This window comes from Phyllostomus hastatus, unplaced genomic scaffold, assembly GCF_019186645.2.
Source record: "Phyllostomus hastatus isolate PE091 unplaced genomic scaffold, TTU_PhHast_1.1 phas_contig_196, whole genome shotgun sequence".
Classification (NCBI taxonomy): domain Eukaryota; kingdom Metazoa; phylum Chordata; class Mammalia; order Chiroptera; family Phyllostomidae; genus Phyllostomus; species Phyllostomus hastatus.
The window spans coordinates 39042966-39064354 of NW_025333709.1; the positions used below are offsets into that span (position 1 = coordinate 39042966).

At 33.6% G+C, this 21389-nt stretch overlaps 1 protein-coding gene across 2 annotated transcripts in view; it reads right to left on the bottom strand.

Moving 5' to 3' along the window:
* Positions 1-288: 288 nt before the first annotated feature.
* TECRL (trans-2,3-enoyl-CoA reductase like) overlaps positions 289-21389 on the bottom strand; it is an 88130-nt gene continuing 67029 nt past the window's right edge. For both annotated transcript variants that reach the window (XM_045834372.1, XM_045834370.1), the window contains exons 9-13: positions 16214-16271; positions 3908-3993; positions 3398-3443; positions 2464-2587; positions 289-389 (exon numbers count right to left, since the gene is read on the bottom strand). In XM_045834372.1, coding sequence (XP_045690328.1) covers positions 356-389; positions 2464-2587; positions 3398-3443; positions 3908-3993; positions 16214-16271 — 348 coding nt within the window. In that variant the 3' untranslated portion in view covers positions 289-355. The remainder of the gene's footprint in view (positions 390-2463; positions 2588-3397; positions 3444-3907; positions 3994-16213; positions 16272-21389) is intronic.

The following is a 21389-nucleotide window of genomic DNA, read 5'->3' on the forward strand; positions in this document are numbered from 1 at the left end:
AAATAGGAAAAACCCTCATTATTGATTCATAGGTCATTTTATTTTACTTTATGAGCACAATTATTATTATAATTGAAATACGTAAACTGCTAAAATCTAACAGGTATTCAATAGTAGTTACTTAAAACTAAATTTAAAAATCTTGCAATCATGTAATTACTGGGAGATTAAAGATAAACATACAAAACACCCAGCTATAATATTAAATTTTATTATTTGATTAGAGAAGATTAAATATGCACATTTTTAAAATAAGAATATTTTATTTGTTTAAATATTATTTGATGGTACCACATTTTCATTGTTTCCTTAAAGATGTATCATTGCTTAAAATTACTGTGTGTCTGTAAATGAGTCAGAGAATAACTTTTGTTTTCACAGAACTTTTGCTGAAAGACAAAAAGCACAACAGGTTTATTTTTATTCAAACTTAGCCAAATGATTTTTAGAAAATACTTGCAAAGAAACCAAAAACACCTTTAAAATAACAGTTTGAGGTAGGAAGGATGAAAGGGGTGGGGAAGAGAGGCAGTATGCTGTGATAATATAGGGTTGCATGGCAGCTGATTCAACTTTATATTTTTTTCTTTTGTTTTTTTCCCCTTCTCCAGCTAGTTAATAAGACACATGTGAAGAAATGTGTGAGCAATAAAGATGTTGTGCTTTACAAACACCGTTTGAGAATTTTCAGTTGGGGATAGAAAAGTATTAGCCTAGGCAATTATTCAAAAAGCAGCTATTAGAGTAATAAGTAGATTAAATAAACTATAAGGCTTTGCTTTAATATTATATGTAATCACAAATCTAGTAACAGTCATAAAATTCTGATGTTAATTTATTGAATCGTGTATGCATAATTATGTTCACAAAATGTAAGTAACTAGAGCATTGACAAACTCCAAATGGAAGGTGCAAAACTATGGCTTGTCAGGGGTCATGATAATTACTCCATTAAGGAATTTAAAGTAGAAGCGGAGGTCAGTGATTACACTTTCACACTCCTGCTTTAAATTACTTCCAGCCTTTGTTGGTAACAGTGCTGGGCCCCCGTTCACCCTTCCTGCATCGGAGACCTTCTAGTGCTGCAGAGATGCGGACGCTTCCTAGTTTGTCATCAGTCAGGATCCAGTTAAGAAAACAGAAAGTACTCTTTGTTTATTTTTTATCATCATTTTTCACTAAGGCATATTTATCAAGGTCGTTAATTACATAGATCTGTTAGAGGTACATAGTTTAATACATTAGAACTTTAGACTTTTGCATGCTCCCATGTTATTTTGCTTAATGGTTGTTAGGGAGACTGTTCTTGTCTTTCCCTTTAATAATTTAATACTATATATTGGGAATAATACTAATGTTGTTAGAGGGTTATTTTTGTTATTTCTTGAATAATTAACTTCATATTTTAATAATAAACACCCACAGAACGCATATAGATTTATCTTTACCAAGGACATCTTGTCAAATGCCTACATAATAAAAGCTTTAATGAAGGTATTTGTGATTTTATATATATATAGTATATATTTGAGAATAGGAAAAGCTCTACAAATGAACCAGTCTGAAGAATTCCAATATTAAAATGATGAAACTAAGAATTTCTTTTAAACATTTAACTAGTATGTTCTTGATTTTTGCAGTATCAACCATTTCCTTCTCAAAATACATGTGCATGTTCACATACACACAAGGCTTGAGATAATGTTGGAATTTAAAACTGTAAACATGATACAGAATTTTTTCACTCTATTTCTCAGAAATCTCCAATGTGCTCTCTCTTCATCATCATATACAACTAATTTGAATTGTATATATTTCAATATATATACTCATATAAATATGATGTACATATACATATAAATATATTACATATGGAAGTGATTTAGTAAATGTCTAGAAAATATTGTTATAATATTAGAATTATAGCACACATTTGTCTATACTATGAATAAATAAGATACATAGCTATGTATCAGTGTTTGACTTTTAATATAGGTAAAAATTTTCACAACAGACCTCTAAACATAAGACATTAAATTCTTCTCAATAACGTCTTGAACAATGAGGAAAAAATTAAATTACTATCAAAGTAATGTGTAAAATTCAAGTGATATAAGTCTCATAACATTTAAAACTATTTACTTTAGACTTCAGATATTTTAATTGTCTTAAGTAAATAGTATAATGAAATAGTTAATGAAATAAACATATTTTTCAAGGACCATCCAAATAACATATTGGATGTCATTTTTCATTACTTATATCTATAACTTCTGTTTTTCATGTGCCTCAAGTTAATTACTCTAAATTTAGTTAGATTACTACTATTTGATAGTTTTACTTAGCAAAATACTGTTGTTGGTGGATTTCTGGAACATAATAGTCAATCATACTTGACCAAGTCTGATTAGTGATATTATGTTTATTTTTTATATATGAGGTAAGGTCATTTATTTTTCTTACAATATGAATGGAATCATTGCTGATTTCCTATGCATACAAGAATTGAATCTCTTCAGATAAATCTTATGTTTCTTTTGGGCCCACAAAGACATCTGGATACTCATCATAAGTGTAAAAATTCCAACTAGAAGAAAAAATAAATAGTTATTTTTTTCTTTTTTATGTGATGGATATAGCAAGTTATATTAGAAAAAAATGATCATATAGTACTCTTAAAACATTTCTCAAATGTTTCATAGTTTTCCATCTATTTTATTTACTCATATTCATTGCCTAGCTTATATATATTCAATCAATATTTATTTCATGGCCTGATAAACATAGAGAGTATATAGCAGAGATCAAAATATATCTACATATTTTTCATCCTGTTGCCCCAAAGTACTTCCAAATGAGGAATATTTATCTATTAATTTTTCAATAACAGTTGCCATATGCATGCAAAATACCTCTTCACACATATACACAATTGCTTATGATCAACCACATTTATTGTGATTCCAAATTTTGTACAATGAAACAAGAATGGGTATAATTGGTAAAACTGATGTCTCTTCTAATACATGCAGTATTGAAATCTAGCTTCCTTGCATGTGTTAAAATGCCAGCACCCAAGGTTATACAATCATGCTTCACAGACACTCATGGACCTTGTGGAGCTCACACACATAAAAGAGACTTTCAGCTTTAATACATTATTACCACTGCCTCTATATAACTAAATTCTCTGGCTCAGATTAGGCCATGATACATAGAGATACATAGTAAATAATGTTCCATTATATTTTAAAACTACACAGAAATCCAAAATAAAAATATAATGAAAGCACAAAATCCTTTTGCAAACATGACAAATTTCAGAGCTCTACCAGCACATGCAGAAATCACTGCTAAAGATGTACTGACTTCCATTGTACATAAACCCAGGTCTTACCTGGCAGTGTTTGTGTCATGACTGTGAAACTGATCCATGATCCAATCTGTCAGATTAACATATAAGTTAGCATGTATGTGTAAGCTAGTAATTTGTTCATGTGTAACTTTAAGTAGGTAATTCAAAGCTTAAAACACAGTAGAAAAATGATAAGTAAAAATAAATCTTCCTTAAATTATTTAAGTATTCAATATGATTAAATTATAAACAACCCTATAAAATAATCATAAGAAAATTGATATTGTTCAAAGACTTTTTACAAAATCCCAAAACATCTTAAAACATTTTATGTGAAGATTATAAAATTTTATTTAAATATAGATAAATATATGTTATAATTATTCTTTTTTCTAGGGAAAATTGCAGCTGAAATTTCTAATTTCCTATTCATATGATAAAATCAATATCAATTTATATCTGTCTATGCTGTATCTACAGATAGTAAATACATAAATGAATGCATATATTATACCAAATAAAGTTTAAATATTTACATACATAATGGCATACCTCATAGGTATAGTTAGGACATGAAACCAGGAAAAACATCCATGTGAAGGGGTTATAATTTGGACTTGGAAAACAGGCATTAGTTCCTTTTAGAAAAGAGTATAAAATGTCAATGATGCTACATATTGCAAATTTGAACATATATTTGTTATATGATTCTACATTCCTAAGAACAGCTGTCCACCACATGAAATGCCATCATATATTTATAGAAACCTATTTCACAAATTACTCAGAAGAGAAGCATTTTTAAATGTTATGACCTTTTGACTCAAGTAGAGTAACTGTAATTTTCTGACCATCTATAGCTATGTTGCTGTAAAATTACAGAAAATATCATGATAATTTTTAACAGTCTAAATAAAGTGATGTATAAAAGTTACTTTGAACATCATAATAGTTTCAGTGGTATTGCATACTGAGATTAATAAATGCATTTTAACATTCTCATGCATCTTCCTATTCTTATTTAGTGTCAAAGAAGATAATTTTGATTGAGATTATTAAATACCTCAAACCTACCTTTCTATTAAATTAGCAAAATCCAATGGGAATTTTATAAGGATCTCATTTATATGATAAAAATTATAAGTATCTTTCATAAGAGAATTATAGTGAATATCATTATATTTGATATTCAGAAATGCCATATAAATTATTTCTGTTCAGCAATCAGAATTGTTATTCACAACTTTCATTATCCTTAGCATATTTTCACTTGATTTTTATTAGTTATTATTCACCTTTCAATTTTTTCAGGAAACATTTTAGATAACAAATTCATAATGATTTCAAGTTGAACTTTGAGCTGTGACATTTGTAAAAGTAAATGTGAATTTTAACATTACTGTTTATTCTCTATAAAGATTTAATCAGATGAACACACATAAACTAATCTCTTTTATTATAATTCTAAAGTCATAATGAAATGTCAGTATGTTTTCAAAATTATAACTATTGTTGAATATCAAGGTAAAAGTATATTAGGTTCTATGCAGATTTCATGCACTGCTCATTTCAAGATAAGGATAAATATGTATGCCATTTAGTATTACAAATTCTCTTGGTAACATTTCTATAAACAGGTTTGTGCAGTGCCCATATAACCATCAATAAAATAAAATAGAGACAAATATTTATGTTATAGCAACTGAATTTCAGAGATAGAAAATGCATACAAGCTAATCTGGCTGAAAGCCTCTACAGTATGACTAATCAGCTTCTGGAGCTGGACATGATCAGGGGTCCACAAATACAAACTTCTTTCTGATGTAGTTTATAGGTTAAAAAAAATATGTGTTGTGATGCACAAATGCATATGTATACAGATATTGTCTTAAATGTACATAGTTGCTGTTAATTGTAATTAGAGATAAGATTAGGTATTACTATTTCAATTCATTCCCATTATATGTTCTCTCAACATTTACTTACTACTTATAATGGAACTTCTATTAAATGCAGATATTTTTAACATTACAATGCTTCACCACCTAAAATTTTCCATCTTAAATGGTTTATTCCACCATTTCAAGGAATGCTGCTGACAGGGACCATTCAACCCATGGCACCTCCTATGAAGGTGATGTGGTTGAAGGGACCACCTCACTCAAGGTTTCACTCACTGTTTCATTTAGTCTTAATCCAATATTTGATCAATATGGAAAATCAATGTCTCAATTCAGTACAACATTGTTATTTCATCCCAACTTTATAATTTTCCATAGGTGAAACTGAGATGCTCATTGATACTGTATTTCTCTTAATTTCCTACCTGAACATGATTTATTTTTTTTCCATACAAAAAAAAAATCACTCCCTAACACACCTCCTCACTGCTAATCTCTATCTCATTGTCTGCATCCTAAGAAACTAAACATATAGTAGTTGACACCAGGAATGGCCCAAAAAGGTAATGCTGGAATGATTCTAGAGTTGAATGATTTAGGAGCCTACAACTGGTACCCACCCCATTACAGATCATTGGTTCAGTACAGATAACTGCTGGTTCAAGATAGCTGTACAAATATAAACTCATTTACCAGTGATATCCTGGTGTGTTATACTGTTGGAAGGGAATGCTTTATTTGGTCCAATAGAATTAAGTGGGGGTTACTCTCATTGTTCGTGACAAAGGTACATAAAACTGAAACTGATAATTGACAATTAAAAGCCAACAGTGAAAACTAGAGGATCTCCTCAGCACCATATACAGAAGCTCTAATTTTCTGAAGTGAGGGAAAGGTTGAGAAAGCTGAAGACTGGGTACTTGCAAGAATAGTCAAGATCCAATAATATACAACACCATCTAAAGCAGGTCTGCTAAGTCAAGGTTATTTTCACAAAAAAATACAATACATAGATTTTTATTAACTCCTTAAAACTAGGAAGTGATCCATTCCTCCCTATTAAAAGTTAGCACACTTCTTGCCTAAAGGTAATAGAGAAGCTACCATGTTGCAAGAAAATTTCCTTATGATTTTTTCCATGCTCCCATTAAACCCATGCTGTAGCTAGGACTGAGTCTCAATATAACCTACCTGAGATTGTACTGGGTCTTATTAAAAAAAAAGGGGGGGGATTATTTCCCAATGGATTTGCAGGTCCCAGTGAGAATGAACAAGCAAATTACAGGAGAATATATATGTGATTGGATTTTGAGGGTACTTAATAAGACAAAATATAAAATTGGATGAGGCTAGGTTTATTTTGTTAGAGTACCTCCATGGAATGTAGGATCCTGCTAAGATAGTACAAACACACTAACATGCACCTGGAACCACAAAAAAAAAAAAGCAATAATCTCCACTATGGGAGGAAGATGTGTTATAATGCCTATGGTAGGCAGAGAAAGAAGGTGTTAAATGGTAGAGAAATGTAAGGATATTAAGTAGATAGTTTATATAAAGCTGAAATCAGAAGGACCCTTTCCATTGGAAGGACTTATTTTTTCCCATGCTCTATATTTCCGTGTTTTCCCATCCCATGAAAGAACCTGAAATACATATATCATTTTCTAAAACTATAAAACACATGTTAATGTAAGGACACCACAATCACTAAGATGAGAGTTAGCTTACTGTAGATCCACTCTTGACAGGAAGTGATGTCATCTTAGAACTGGGAGGAGCAGTAGTGCTTGGGTTAAAGGACTTTTACACCTCTCCCAAATAAAAGATATTCTAGTTTCAACACCTCATTGTCATAAACTAGAATGATCGGTAAGTTCAGAAGAAGCTTGGTCAACAGAAATTTGCGCTGGTTAAAAGAACACAAAGTACCTGGAGGATAGATTGATGAATTTGTGACAGTACTATGTCTGAATTTAGACAAAGAAAGTTAATTAGAGGTTATTAGTCAAGAAACTTGGGGCAGCTGGCTCAATATAAAATAAAAATAACAATTACTTTCCCAGCTTTTAGACTTGAACCAGTTGTAAGACACTAAAATCATTGATGGACAATCAGTGTGGGACCCCAGGAAGAAACACTCTACAACATGAAAAGGAGTCATCTATAGATGATGATTATCACTAAAATAACTTCACTAAATATCTATGGTCATTTGTTTGGGGAACTATACACTAGTGAAAGTGGGATATCACTACATTTCAAGGACTATTAAACATAATGTGCCTTCTAGGTCCGAAGTGGTCATTTCCTTAGATACAAAAGGAATTATTTGGACTATACACACTTTGTAGTTTGGACAACTTCTACATTGCTTTCTTGAACTTTGGGCTAAAGGCTGTTGTAGTTGGAAAAGCCAAGTGGAAACCTCTGAAATTGCACCCATTCTTCTGTAAACATAAAAAATATTGTGTCCCAGGGCATATTAGTGCTACCCTTATGATATGAGGTATGCTTGAGCAATGTTTTCCCTTTTATCACCATTTAATTAACTTTTATAGGCCCCAACGAAAGCAAAATGAATTTTGGAGATAATGGTGAAGTATTGTGAATTTGGTCAAACATTATCCACCATTGCAATTGATCACCAGATGCAGCATCTTTACTAGAAGAGATTGACCTAAGTTTGGGGAGATGGATATAGCCCCAGAGTTGACAATTTTTTTTTATTTTTATTAAAAGGGGGTCAGAATAGTTTACTTCTTATACTAAATTATAGACTTTTATTTTTTTCTAGGACCATAATAATACTCCTATCTTTTGTCATAGCTCAAGGGGATCCAGATTCATTGAACATTTCACTGAAAATCACATTCTTGCACTATACTAGCAACATTATGCTATACTATTCATATTGCATGAATAAAAGGTGGCTATCATGTGGGAGGCCTTACTAGGATGTGTGATTTATAGGAGGTGGGGGGAAGCTAATAAATCTTATAAAGTTCTAAGGGTCATCAGTAAAATGTTTTAAGACCAGATTATTATGGAACATCACTTAAAAAAATCAGAGGAAATATACTGCAATTTGTACTTCCCACCAGGAAGGAAGCAAAATGATTTTTGGCCTCTTCCATTAGGGAGGTATTTTATTAAATTCCAGGAAACTCTGTCCTGAACCATATACCACGTAGCACAAAAACTACAATAGTTTAGCAGTATTTAAGGCAGAAAGTTGCAGCAGGCTCAAGTTTTAGTGCAAGGACTCCTGTACTTGAGTATACTCTCTATATTAAACATCAATGGTGGGAAAAGATAATGTGTATAGCCCTGGTATTCTGGAGGAAGGCCATACCATTTTTAGTGGAGAATTGTAATTATTTGAAAAAATAGTCCTGGCATGCTGCTGAGTCCTGGTAAAGATTCAGATACTACTCTGGGAACCCCAGTGGCCACGTGGTTCTGCCTGAATCATAAGCCAAGTTCTGCTGAACGTGCCAAGTCATAGGTTGGCTGAGACCAGCAATAATGCATTGTAAGGTAGAAATGGAATATTAAGAGTGGAATATAAATAGGACAACAGGGTACAAGCAAGTTGCATTGGCATGAATTCTAGACAACCATATTAACTACCAATGTTGAACCAATGTGTCCCTTTTAACTCACACATGTGGCTACTGTAGGTATACCTTAAACCCAGTGAAAAAAGAGGAAGAGCCTGAGCTTAGTGCAAGAATATGTTGACTGATATGTGGTATAAACAAAAACAAATTCATGGCAGCTACATATAGTTATATTCAACTGTCACCTTAAAAGGCAATACTTAGGAGGGTGAGATTTTCCCAATGGGCAGAGTTTCTGGAGTTGAAAGAGATGTATTCACGGCCTACAACATACACAGAATCATGTGTTGTGTCAAATGAACAAACAAATCAGGGATGTTCATGAATATGAGTGTGATTATGTAGTGTGAAGATTTTTGTATCACAAGTTAATGCCCGACAACAAGCATTTATAATAAAAGAGACAATATACAGCAGGTAGGAAAGACAAGTCAGTCCAGCAATGCCATCCAGCCTCTGTCATGGATTACTCTTGTGCTGGTACATGGATGCCTGAGTGGAGTGTGGCAGCAAGGATAAAAGCTGTGCTTGGGCTCCATAGCATGAGCACCCTCTTACCAGGGCAGATTTAGCTACTACTACTTCCAAATGTTCAAACTGCTAGCAACAAAAACAACAGTAACACCATATTAAGCCACCATTTCTCATGGAGAATATAAGTAGATTATTTACTGAACCTCATCTATTGTAAAAGGGAGCAGCAATTCATACTGCAGGAAAAGACACGGACTTTGTGATTTTGGGGAAGGGGGTGGTTCTGAGTCAGTCCTACTATCTGAGAACTTACACACTATTTGAACAATTAACATATAGCCTTCACAGCACACTGTTAGTTTAAGAGGTCCACTTTCAAAAAGGAGGTATAAAAATAGGTCCATGACCATGAAAACTTCTAATGTGAAGTCCAATATCATTAAGAAATTGCTAACCTGATGTTTAAGTAACCTGCTGGATTTGAGGGAATGTTCTGTTAAAGCCACTGCTGAAATGCTGACTTAGAGGCAAGGTACACCTTTAAATCAATAATAAACCATAGCTTTGAGTTGAATGTGGATCTTCCTGTGACCCATGACAAAACATTATCCATTTGTGAAGAAGGGTTCAAATCTGAAGACCCTGGAGTTGTGAGGTTAAAAGCACTATTGTTGAAAAGGCAATAGATCCTGACTGTGAAGAGGAGGTACACCTGCTGTTATACAATAAGGTAAAGAGCATATATTTTGCTGCTAGCACCTGGACATTCATGGTACTCCCTTGGCCCATGAACAAGGACCACATCTATACCCTGATAAGAACATGGAGACAGGATTTCAGATACAAGATGAACATCTACATCATGGTAACAGATAATTCCTGAGAGGTTAAATATGCTAAGTAAAATGGAAGGATCCCTAGGAAAATATGGAGAAGGAAAATGGTGCAAATTAGCTGTTATACCAAGAGCATGTGGAGTGGTGAAGGCTGTTTAATTTCCCACTAAAATGTCTCTTTTAATTTCCCACACATAGAAAAGTCCACTGGCTGCTCCCAGAAAATATTCAGAGAAGTGAATCTGTGAAGTAGAAGATGGCATTGTGAAGGATGCTGCAATTTGCTGCCAAGATACCCATCAGAAATGATGAATTTATTCCAAAATTGCTGAGGGTGCTGTTGTAAGAAAACCTTCAACTGCCTGAGCCTCTGAGAGGATGGTCTTAATTAAAGAGAGCTGCCTTATCCAACACCATTCACCCTTCTGAAAGAGACCCAAATTCATTTTACCTTTCCTATAGCCATTCCAACTTCAGAAAACTCTAATGGCTTTTCCTAGCATCAGATATTGTTACTGGTAGCTAGTATATCTGGAATGCTGGGGAGTCTCCCCCACTGGCCAAGATGGCGGTGCAGGGAGGTTCTTATGCTGAACACACAGAAAGCTAGACATATCAATAGATAGGGCCTGAGTACAAAACTCTAGCAGGAAAATTGGATAGAGAGAAAAGCCATCCCATCCCACCTTCAGTGCCAGATTGAGAATAGAAAAGTCAGACACACCAAAGAAGTCAAAATGGCACATGGGGAGATGCTAGACCAAAAAGGCCTATCAGTTTAGCCTGGGGAAGAGAGGGATTGGTGTAGGTGGACCCACCCCACACTGCATGAAAATTTGGAAAGTTGATTGGTCATATTGAGAAAGCACCCGTCTTTCCCATTCCCAAGTCAATATATACCCAGGGGGGAAAACACACGTTGGATTGTATCTCAGTCATACTTGTGACCTGAACACACATGGTGCACTCTCCATGGGCCACATGGCCTTAGCAGCTATGTGGCCCATGGCTTCTAGTGAGTTGTCTTTCTGTCTCTCTTGTCCACCTGGGGATGAACTTACTGGTATATTCAGGCTCTTTCCTAGTAACAGGGACTCAAGAGTTAGAAAATTTTAGTTTAGGATAAACAGTTATAAGGCTAATAAATAATGCATATGTTAAAGCTTTTGTTCCAGAAACTACACATAAGGCCCATCCTGGCTCCTGGGAGAGACAGCCAACCTCCTGGAGCACTGCTGAAGACCACTGGCTGGAGATAAGTGGAGGCATCTGGGCCATTGTGTTCCAGGAAGAGACAGACAACCACCCACCCCTGGGAAGAGCTAACAGCCCAGGGTGACAATGCTGCAGTTTTTTTAATGTAATTTTCCCTGAATTTCAAAACCACTCACCACACTGTTCTCTGTTATACAAGTGTTGTCTTGGAAGGAAATGTAAGACAGTCCATTAGGGCATGAACCCACTGTCTTCTCAGGTTGTCAGCCATCTGAATAAAGCACCCATAAAGATTCAATGCCAGTCTCTGCTTATTGGGTTTGGTGTGTGACAGGCAGCCTGAACATCAGTGTCTTTTCCGGGTTTTACTAGGTGTATGAGAACTTGCAGCCCTAGCAGCCACATGGACCATGGTCATGCAGGCTCTTCACTCAAGCTCCAGGAGAGAATCTGAAATGAAGAGCAGCCAGAAACAAGCTAAGCTACCTGGATGGGGACTATGATGGCTTTGCAGCTGCCTGTGGACTCCAAAGGACTATACTTCAAACTGTAGCAGTAACTCTGCACACTGGCTTTTATCTTGGTTTGCAGAGTAGATGGGCTTTGAGATGGGAGTTCACTGTTTTCCCAGATCACACAGCACCTGAAAAAAATCTCTCTTTTTTTGCACAAGCATCTCACAAGTTTGACTTCTGTGGCAACAAGAAGTTAAAAACCCAATTATTTGTTTGGTTACAATGTCTCTACAAAGTAACTAAAGCCCCGTTTGAGACAGCATCACAACAACATCTACCACTAGAAAAAAGATGTATTTTTTCATACTTTTTAAAATGCTTTTTAAATCTTATCCTGCATCAATTTGTGTGTCCTAAAAACACATTTTGACACCTTGTTTAATTAAACATGCAATATGAAATGGTTCCTCTACCATAATTTATGCCTAAAGCAAATCTGAGACAGATGTTACTACAAACTTCAATTAATATGGAAGTGGGGAAATAACAATCCAACAGCAGCGGAGACTAATGCGGAGCTGACAAGGTACTAATACTTGTATAAGGACTTTATGTAAGGGAAAATAATGTATTGAATGTGCAGATATCTAGAATTCATCAGCAGAAGGTGAGGGTCTATTTTTAGAAAATATCTGAGACCTGATTCATGCAAATGCTGGGTATGGAAATTCAAACGCAATGATCTGAAATAGTGAGGACAGATGCTTTGCTTAGAAGGCACTGCTTTGAGGGAAGGAAACTGGAGTCTAGGAATGCAGCTCAGAAGGGGAAGGCATTGTCTTGAGGCTTGCAGGGTAAGGAAGAAAGGACACAATTCTAGGAATTAAGGAATTTTAAAAAACAAAATAATATGTAGAGAATCAAAAGATACAATGAAACCTCCATTCCTTCCAGAGCACACCTTATTCTTTAGACACTTCATTCCAATCATCCTGTCTATAAAAACAATTGCTGTTTCTTCTCAAGGACAATCTATGGACTTAAAAATGAACATAACTTAATCAGTATTATTTAAAGCTCCTATGTGAATAAAATAGAATATGAGAAACTTCCTTTTCTTCCTCTTAAAAAGTTACCTCACAAAGAGAAAATAGATAAAATTTTTAACAGAATACTTATAACCAGAAGCATTTGCAGATGCCAAAGAATATAACCACTAAGAAATCCCAAAACTAAAAATTCATATGGACAAAAGAGCAAAGGAAAAAAGGACTGGATGCAAAAAAAAAAGTAGAAAAAGAAAAAAGCTATCTCAGTAATGTTGAATATATTTAATTTTTTCAAAGGATTTGGAATGTTCAATAGAATATGGACTATCAAGTAAATGAACAAAATCAACCAAAATAACAATAAACTGAAGCTAAAAATAGAAAGTGATAAATCTATAAGATAATGAGGAAAATATAATATAACATACATTTAACTCTATACCTCCACAGTCCACAATGTAATGAAATGAATTTTAAATCTATAAGAAAACCTTCTAAAATTATATTTCTAAAAATCCATAAAACAATCTACTAGATAATTACAGCATGTCCCTGGAAAAATTGTGGTGGAATTATCTATTCTAATACACACCTTACACAATTAGTAAACTTTAGTAGTAAAGAAAAAGTCTTCTGGATTCTTCAAGAAAAAAAGTCAGTTAAGAAAGCAGAGATTAGATTGGCATCTGATTTCTCAAGAGCAACGTGGATACTGTATATGGTAAACACACATATGCAAAGTATTTTCTCATGAATAATTTCAAAGTCATGTTTGATTTTTAAAACATAATGACTTACATTTTTCTATTTAAATAATGATGCCATATTCCAGGTAGATGGAGAAATTTGAGCAAGGGCATATTGTTAGAGGGTCACAGTCAGGACTAAAATGTGTGACATTTATAAATTTGTCAATGTTAGCAATTTTATGGGATTTTACTGTGTTTTGCTCCAACATAAAAAAAATAGACCATTAGTTTTTCATGTGGGTTTCATCATACATATCCAAAGAGAATTCAGTAGATCTATTAATTTGAATCAGATAAAAATGACATTCAATCTCATAAAATGTAGGCTTTACTTTTATACAAATGCAAACAAGCCACAATAGCATTTTATACAAATGCAAACAATAAACCAAATTTGATTTATCTGTGAAATTTTTTCCGCAATGAAAGTAGAGATAATTTCAAATCATATGATAGTTGCTTTAAATATTCTTGCACATAATAATATAACTTATTTTATTGATACTCAACAAAATTAAGTACTTGAGTGTTATTTAATATAATATGAACCATGTTATTATATTATAATATCTTTTATGTATTTGCAAATATTCTAATATAATAAAATTTATTTGCAATTCTAGGTATTTTATTATAAATTTTTCCTGGAATGTGGGTCATATGCTTTATCAGCCCACCAGAAATGTTTATAGCAAGAAAATGTTAAGAAATTCAGGTAAACATTAAAACATACTTGTAGAGACAAATGCATCTTTATATTTTTAGTTGGTTTGAACACAACAAGAAAAACAGGTTTTACCACTGCTATTTGAAATGTACAATTAATTTATGTATAGTGTAAACAAGGATTTTGTGAATCCCTGTGTGTAATTGAACCTGAATGGGAAGATTGATTTACCCAAAATATCTTTAAATAATATACACTAATTTTGTTCAAATATCTTTAACTACCAAATTCCACATGTTCTAAGCAGTGTTTGTATCAATCATTGTGCAAATTAGATCAAGATTGGGCACTAACCTAAGGAATCAGATATCCATCAACGGATTTCATACTGCCTCACTTTTCAATCATGTGGGGTTTTTTTTTTCACATTTTAAAGTGAGTTTTTGTTCAGGGTATGTGTAGGGGGAGAGCAAGGGTGTGTGCACTCACCCATTTCTTTAGAGAAACCACTACTTTTTATTATCATTTTTCTATTACAGCTGCCCAAATTTTACCTTTGTTCTTTTCTGTCAGTTCACCCCCCATTCCCACAGTCAATCCCCCACACCATTGTCCTTGTCCATGGATCATTGATACCTGTTTAAAGCATGTATTTAGTTCGAATATTTGGAAAACTTAGGCATTGAAAGTATTGGAGCATATTATAAATGGTTCCAACTATTGCTACTTATCACTCAAAACTTATTTCCTTAATTAAGTATAGTTTTTGTGCAATTTAATATTGGTTATATTCATTTCATGTGTACAATATAGTGATTCAAAATTTTTATACCAAGATCTGTACAGAAAAAGTCCAGCTACTGTTAATATAATGAGAATGGTTTGTGTGGTATCAATGTAACCTGGCAACCAAGGAGAGCAAGCAGACTGGAATGTGCATGTGTGAACAATAATGACTTCACCGTACTAGTCAGTGGGGGCAGTAGATGCTGTTGAGTGAGTTTGTGTACTGTGTGGCGGTCGCATTCAAAATGACTGAGAGAGTAAAATAATGAACCTGCATCATATTTTGTGTTAAGCTTGAACATTCCTTCTCAGAAACTTTTCAGATTATGCAATGAGGACAACATAAATAAAAACATGGCACAAACACTTCAAAGACGATTAAGAATTTGTTGAAAGTGATCCATGTTCGGGAAGGCCTGCAACAAGTAGAACACCTGATAATGTTGAATGTGTGGGGACTGCCAATCAATGAAGATCAGTGACTCACAGTGTTAGAACTAGAAGCTGATCTGGGGATTCCAAAAATTAATGTGTCCAAGATTTTGATGCAGAAGCTTGGGCTGAAACACGTTGTGGGAAAATTCATTCCGCAATTCAGGAAAATACAATGGGGCAGCTGATAGCGATTCCAACAAAGGAATTTGCAGTGTTTCTGAACAGTGGAAGAGGCACTGGGAGAACTGTGTTAGGTCACAAGTGCCTACTGTGAAGGAGACTGAGGTGTCAGTGTACAATATTTCCTGTGTTTTGTATCTTTTTCAGTAAATGTCTCTATTTTTCATATTGCATGGCTGAATACTTTCTGAAGAGGCCTGGTACCTTACAATGTCATCACCCTGCTCATTTTAATAATTAACTGTTATCATGTAAACTTATCCCATCATTACTGAATATATTCCTCTTTTCTCTCATACCCTACCCCTTCCTTCTCGTTACCATCCCTTGATTGCTATTTCTGTGAGTCTGTTTTTGTTATGTTTAGTTGTATTTTAGATTCCACATAAAAGTAAAACTATATAGTATTTTGTATTTTTATTTAAGATTTTTAAAAATAATTATTATTATAATTCACCCTAGAGTAGATTAAAATAAAAAGGACTTACCTGTGTGATTGGGATGAGCCAATACTACATTGATGAAATGATTTCCAGCTTCACAAATCTGCAAAGCATTTTATTTTTTAGGATGATATGCCTGTGCCTACTAAAAAAATGTTTCTGGTAGATTCATTACTATCCATGTAATATACTAATCCCAAAGATTCAATAGATATGTTATTGCTCTAATTAAAGGAAAGAAAATGTTGCAGTCTAACAATAAAAGAAGTTTTTTGTGGGCTTATACAGAGCCAAAATAATGTCACATTGACTTAGAAATTCTGAAGATATTATTTACCCTGTTTGATAACCAGGCTCAAAGTGGTTGATGAATCAAGCCATGCTGATTATCTGCTTTGTATTTTTATGGGGGGATATTTTTATGCCATGAAAAGACAAGTCATGATGCTGATCATAAACTTGATACAATTGTGCATATTCTTCACTTATTAACACAGTAAGAACCTTTCTTCTCCAAATTACCACAGTAAGGTTGGTAATTTGGTTCTCAGCTGGTTTCAGCTCAGCTTACACAACTCTTCATAAGCAGCACTGTCCTGCACAGACACTGGCTGTGTGTCTGTTTTCAGGCCCTTTGCTCAGGTACATCTTCTAGTCGTCCTTGTTAGCAGGCGATTATGACCCTCAGGCCTCACCAAGATCTCCCAGGACTAATGTTCCAAAACACAAACATACATCCTTGGAAGGTAAGACTCTTTTCTTTGGCTGTCATATACATCTTATCCTATTTAACACAAAGCATATACTCAACATATAAATACTGTGTTTTTTAATTGTTGTTCAAATAAAGTTTTCTGCCTTTTACTCCCATCCCAGCCCAAACCCCAGCCCTCCCCACCTCCCTCCCATTTCCACCCCCCCCTTATTTTTGTCTATGTGTCTTTCATACTTGTTCCTTAACCCTCCCCCTTTCCCCCTGAAATTCCCTCCCCTCTCCCTTCTGGTCACTGTCAGTCTGCTCTCTATTTCAGTGTCTTTGGTTATATTTTGCTTGTCCATTTGTTCTGTTGATCCTGTTAAAGATGAGATCATATGGTATTTGTCTTTCACTGCCTGGCTTATTTCACTTAGCATAATGCTTTCTAGTTCCATCCATGCTGTTGCAGAGGGTAAGAGCTCCTTCTTTCTTTCTGCTGCATAGAATTCCATTGTGTAAATGTACCATAGTTTTTTGATCCATTCATTTAATGATGGGCACCTAGGTTGCTCCCAACACTTGGCTATTGTAAACTCTGCTGCTATGAGCATTGGGGTGCATAGGTTCATTTGGATTGGTGTTTCAGGGTTCTTAGGATATAATCCTAGCAGTGAAATTTCTGAGTCAAAAGACAGATCCATTTTTAGTTTTCTGAGAAAATTCCATACTGCTTTCCATAGTGGTTATACCAGTCTGCAATCCCACCAACAGTGCACTAGAATTCCCTTTTCTCTACAACCTCTCCAACACTTGTTGTTTGTTGCTTTGTTTATGATGGCCATTCTGACTGTTGTGAAGTGGTATCTCACTGTAGTTTTAATTTGCATCTCCCTGATGGCTAGTGATACTGAGCATCATTTCATGTGTCTCTGGATTCTCTGTATGTCCTCCTCGGAGAAGTGTCTATTCAAGTCCTTTGCTCATTTTTTAATTGGGTTGCTTGTCTTCTTAGAGTGGAGTTGTGTGATTTCTTTATATATTTTGGAGTTTAAACCCTTGTCTGAGGTATCATTGGCAAACATATTTTCCTATACAGTTGGTTCTCTTTTTATTTTAATATTGTTTTCTTTAGCTGTGCAGAAGCTTTTTATTTTGATGAAGTCCCACTTGTTTATTCTTTCCTTTCCTTTATGTCCCTTGCTCTAGGGGACATATCAGTGAAATACTGTGTTTTTAAAAATGGGTTGTGTTATCCAAAATTTTTATTGTGCAGAGTCATTCAGTTTTCACTATATTCTTTTTAATTCAGTTCCTTTAATGTTATTAATCTTTTAGCATATAACTGATTTTGTTCCTTTTTTGTTTCAGCATTTTGGTATGCATTTATCCACATATAACATTATTTCTATAACTGTAGAAGATAATCCTATTTTCTCCTTATTAAAATGAAAAGCTCAATTTTGAATTTTTAGACAGTGATATTATAGTTGAAATTATTTATGTGTTAGTTCAGTTAAGACCGTGGACTTTGGTTGGATGGATGTGTCAGTATGTAGCATCTTTCACTTATACTTTAAGTGATTTAGATATTTGAAATTTCATTTCTTCATCTAAATGCTAATATAAATGTCTTATAGGTATTAAATGATGACTAAATAAAATCAAATACTCTCATAAACTATTCAATAAAATTGTTATGATAATTTTAGTTACCAATATCATCAATAGAAACTTCTTCAGGAAATGAGTCTACATTCATCTCACTTCTCTAAATTTCTGTCTCACACATTGTCAACACTACAAACACTTAATTGCCAAATTAATTATTGTGTGTTTGTTTCTCATATCTGTTGCTCATCTCTCAGTCCAGACACCCTATCATACTTATTTTCATCACTCACAGAACCAGTCAGAAAATGTGATATGTGGTTAAAAATATTTATCAATAAGAAATTAACATATCAGCCCTGGATGGTATAGCTCAGTGGATTGAGCGTGGGCTGTGAACCAAAGCATCACAGGTTCGATTCCCAGTCAGGGTACATGCCTGGGTTGCAGGCCACGGACCTCAGCAACCGCACATTGATGTTTCTCTCTCTCTCTCTTTCTCCCCCCCTTCCCTCTCTAAAAATAAATAAATAAAATCTTTTAAAAAATCTTAAAAAAAGAAATTAACATGTCAAATATTTCAGAACAAATTATATATTAGAAAATGTTTATCTTCTGGTAAAACACATTTGCTTTATGATTATCAATGTTATATATTCGTTCAACCATCAAAGCATTTTCTTCTTTCTACTTATCATAACAGAACTAATAAAACATGAATCTTCTACTTAAAGTATGAGCCTTGAATAATATAGCATTTTTGTTTCAGTTAGCCCAGCAGTGTAACCTTATACTAATTTCATAATTTACGTTAGGTGCTGTTTCCCCAGCCCAATCAGTAGTTATAGTGATAAAATCCTTTATATACATATATATCTTTTCTTGGTATGGAAAGAAAACTACCAACTGTAGTTATATGCTTAGAGATATTTAATTTATTAGCAACTTAACTTCCTCATTGATTTTTTTAAGAGCAATTGTGACTATTTGTAATTTTTACCTTAAGAATTACCTTTAAAATTCTGGGGAATAAGTGAGTTCAACACGGTCTGCAATAATAATTTACTTAGACTAGAAGTGGTTGATATAATTTCCTTTTGGTGTAGGGCTCAGTAAGATTAGAAAATTCAGTTACTGCTACAAACTCAGTATATGGTTCTAACTCTGATTAAAATTCCAGGGGCACATTAAAGGTGAAACAGTATTTCTTGAAATGATTTACACATTTCTCCTGAGTTCATTCTTACTAAAATTAGATGTATTCACTTGGCATATTATATGTTATAAAACAATTTAATAAATTAAGTTTGGGGGCATTTCCTACCATAAAATTTGATTTTACATTATTTAAATTTTAAATTATTTTAAGTAAGATATATGGGTGCTATCTACTATAAAATATGTATAACCCCGTGTAACAAAAATGGTGGATTGTAGCTATTAAGTATACAAAAATGTAAGAAAAATACTAAGGAAGCATGTCTACATTTATTATGACAAATAATATTAAAATATTATATATACAAGCCATTTTCAGCATTATAGTAGTAGAACAAATTAATTTGAATTTAATTTGTTTTGTTCATATACAAATAAGCAATTTCTGACTATTTCATTTTTTCCAAAAATATAATGTAGTAAAAAAGAGTTTATATTTTATAAATATATCAAGGTCAGAAAAACAACCTGGGGACATTGTCAGAACTGCCTTAGCTGTAAAGAACAAGATGGTTTAGACTTTAAAGTCACTAAGTGTCTGTCTGGCGCACAGCCCTGCTGAACTGTGCACTGAATGGAGGCAAGTTTATGGTGTTTGGGGCTGTTTTAACCACAATTGAAAAATAATGAAGCTGCTAAGGATGTGTTTTTAATGATAATAAACTTTAATATAATAATTAATGAAAATTTAAATAGTCTCTATGTTTGGATGCATATGAGGGCTTAAGGAAAATAAAATAATATTCATTTGTGCTTATTTTACTTAATCTTTATTGAGTAATTTGACTACTTGTCACTTCATACTAGTATTTGTTTGAATGATTACAGGGTGTTAAGGATTCAGCAGTCCGTTCTGTATTCTTCAAAAGAATCATTATATGGATAAATATGAAATTGTCAGCTAACATAATTGAAAAAATCACAATGTTTGCACATGAATATCACCTTTTTCTTAAATGGTTTCATTTAGAAAGTAAACAAAAATACTTTTATTTTTTTCACCCACTTCTGTCTCTGACATTTCAGTTTCATTTTTAATCAGTACTACCAAGTATTTAACAAAATACAGTGCAGGGTGTCAATTTAATAGTCCACAAAGGATGTGATTAAAATATTAGAAGTGATGTATCACTTCTCACATTATGCTCTACACTTTTCTTCTGAAAATATCCACCATTGAATCTCAATGTCCCTAGACTGGAAATATGATTGGATCAGAATGTATGGAATTTCATCATGAAAGAGGCTTTTTGTTTACTACCTGGTCAGTTGCATGCTGTTTTGGGGGCAGAAAGAGCAAATGCCAATGATCAAATCTGATCAAAACAAGGGAGTAGAGGGAGGGTTACTGCAGAGATCCACTTTTATATAATTTATATATTATTCTTCCTCTTAAACTTCATCAAGTTAAACCTTCTCTACTTTAAATAGGTGAAACTGATGTTTTCATAGAGCAAAATCCAAACAGCCTAATACAGAACCTGTAGACATCAAGTAGTGGCTCTGTCATTCCGTCTTAGTAAAATCATTTCAGTTTTCAGAGCAAAAACTCACAACCTTTATGATCTTATAATATACAGAGGTGGGTAAAAGTAGGTTTACAGTTGTATGTGACACAGTTTGTTCTTGTATTATTATTTATTATTTATGGTAATATATATTATTAACCTACTTTTGCTCACTTCTGTATTTACAGAA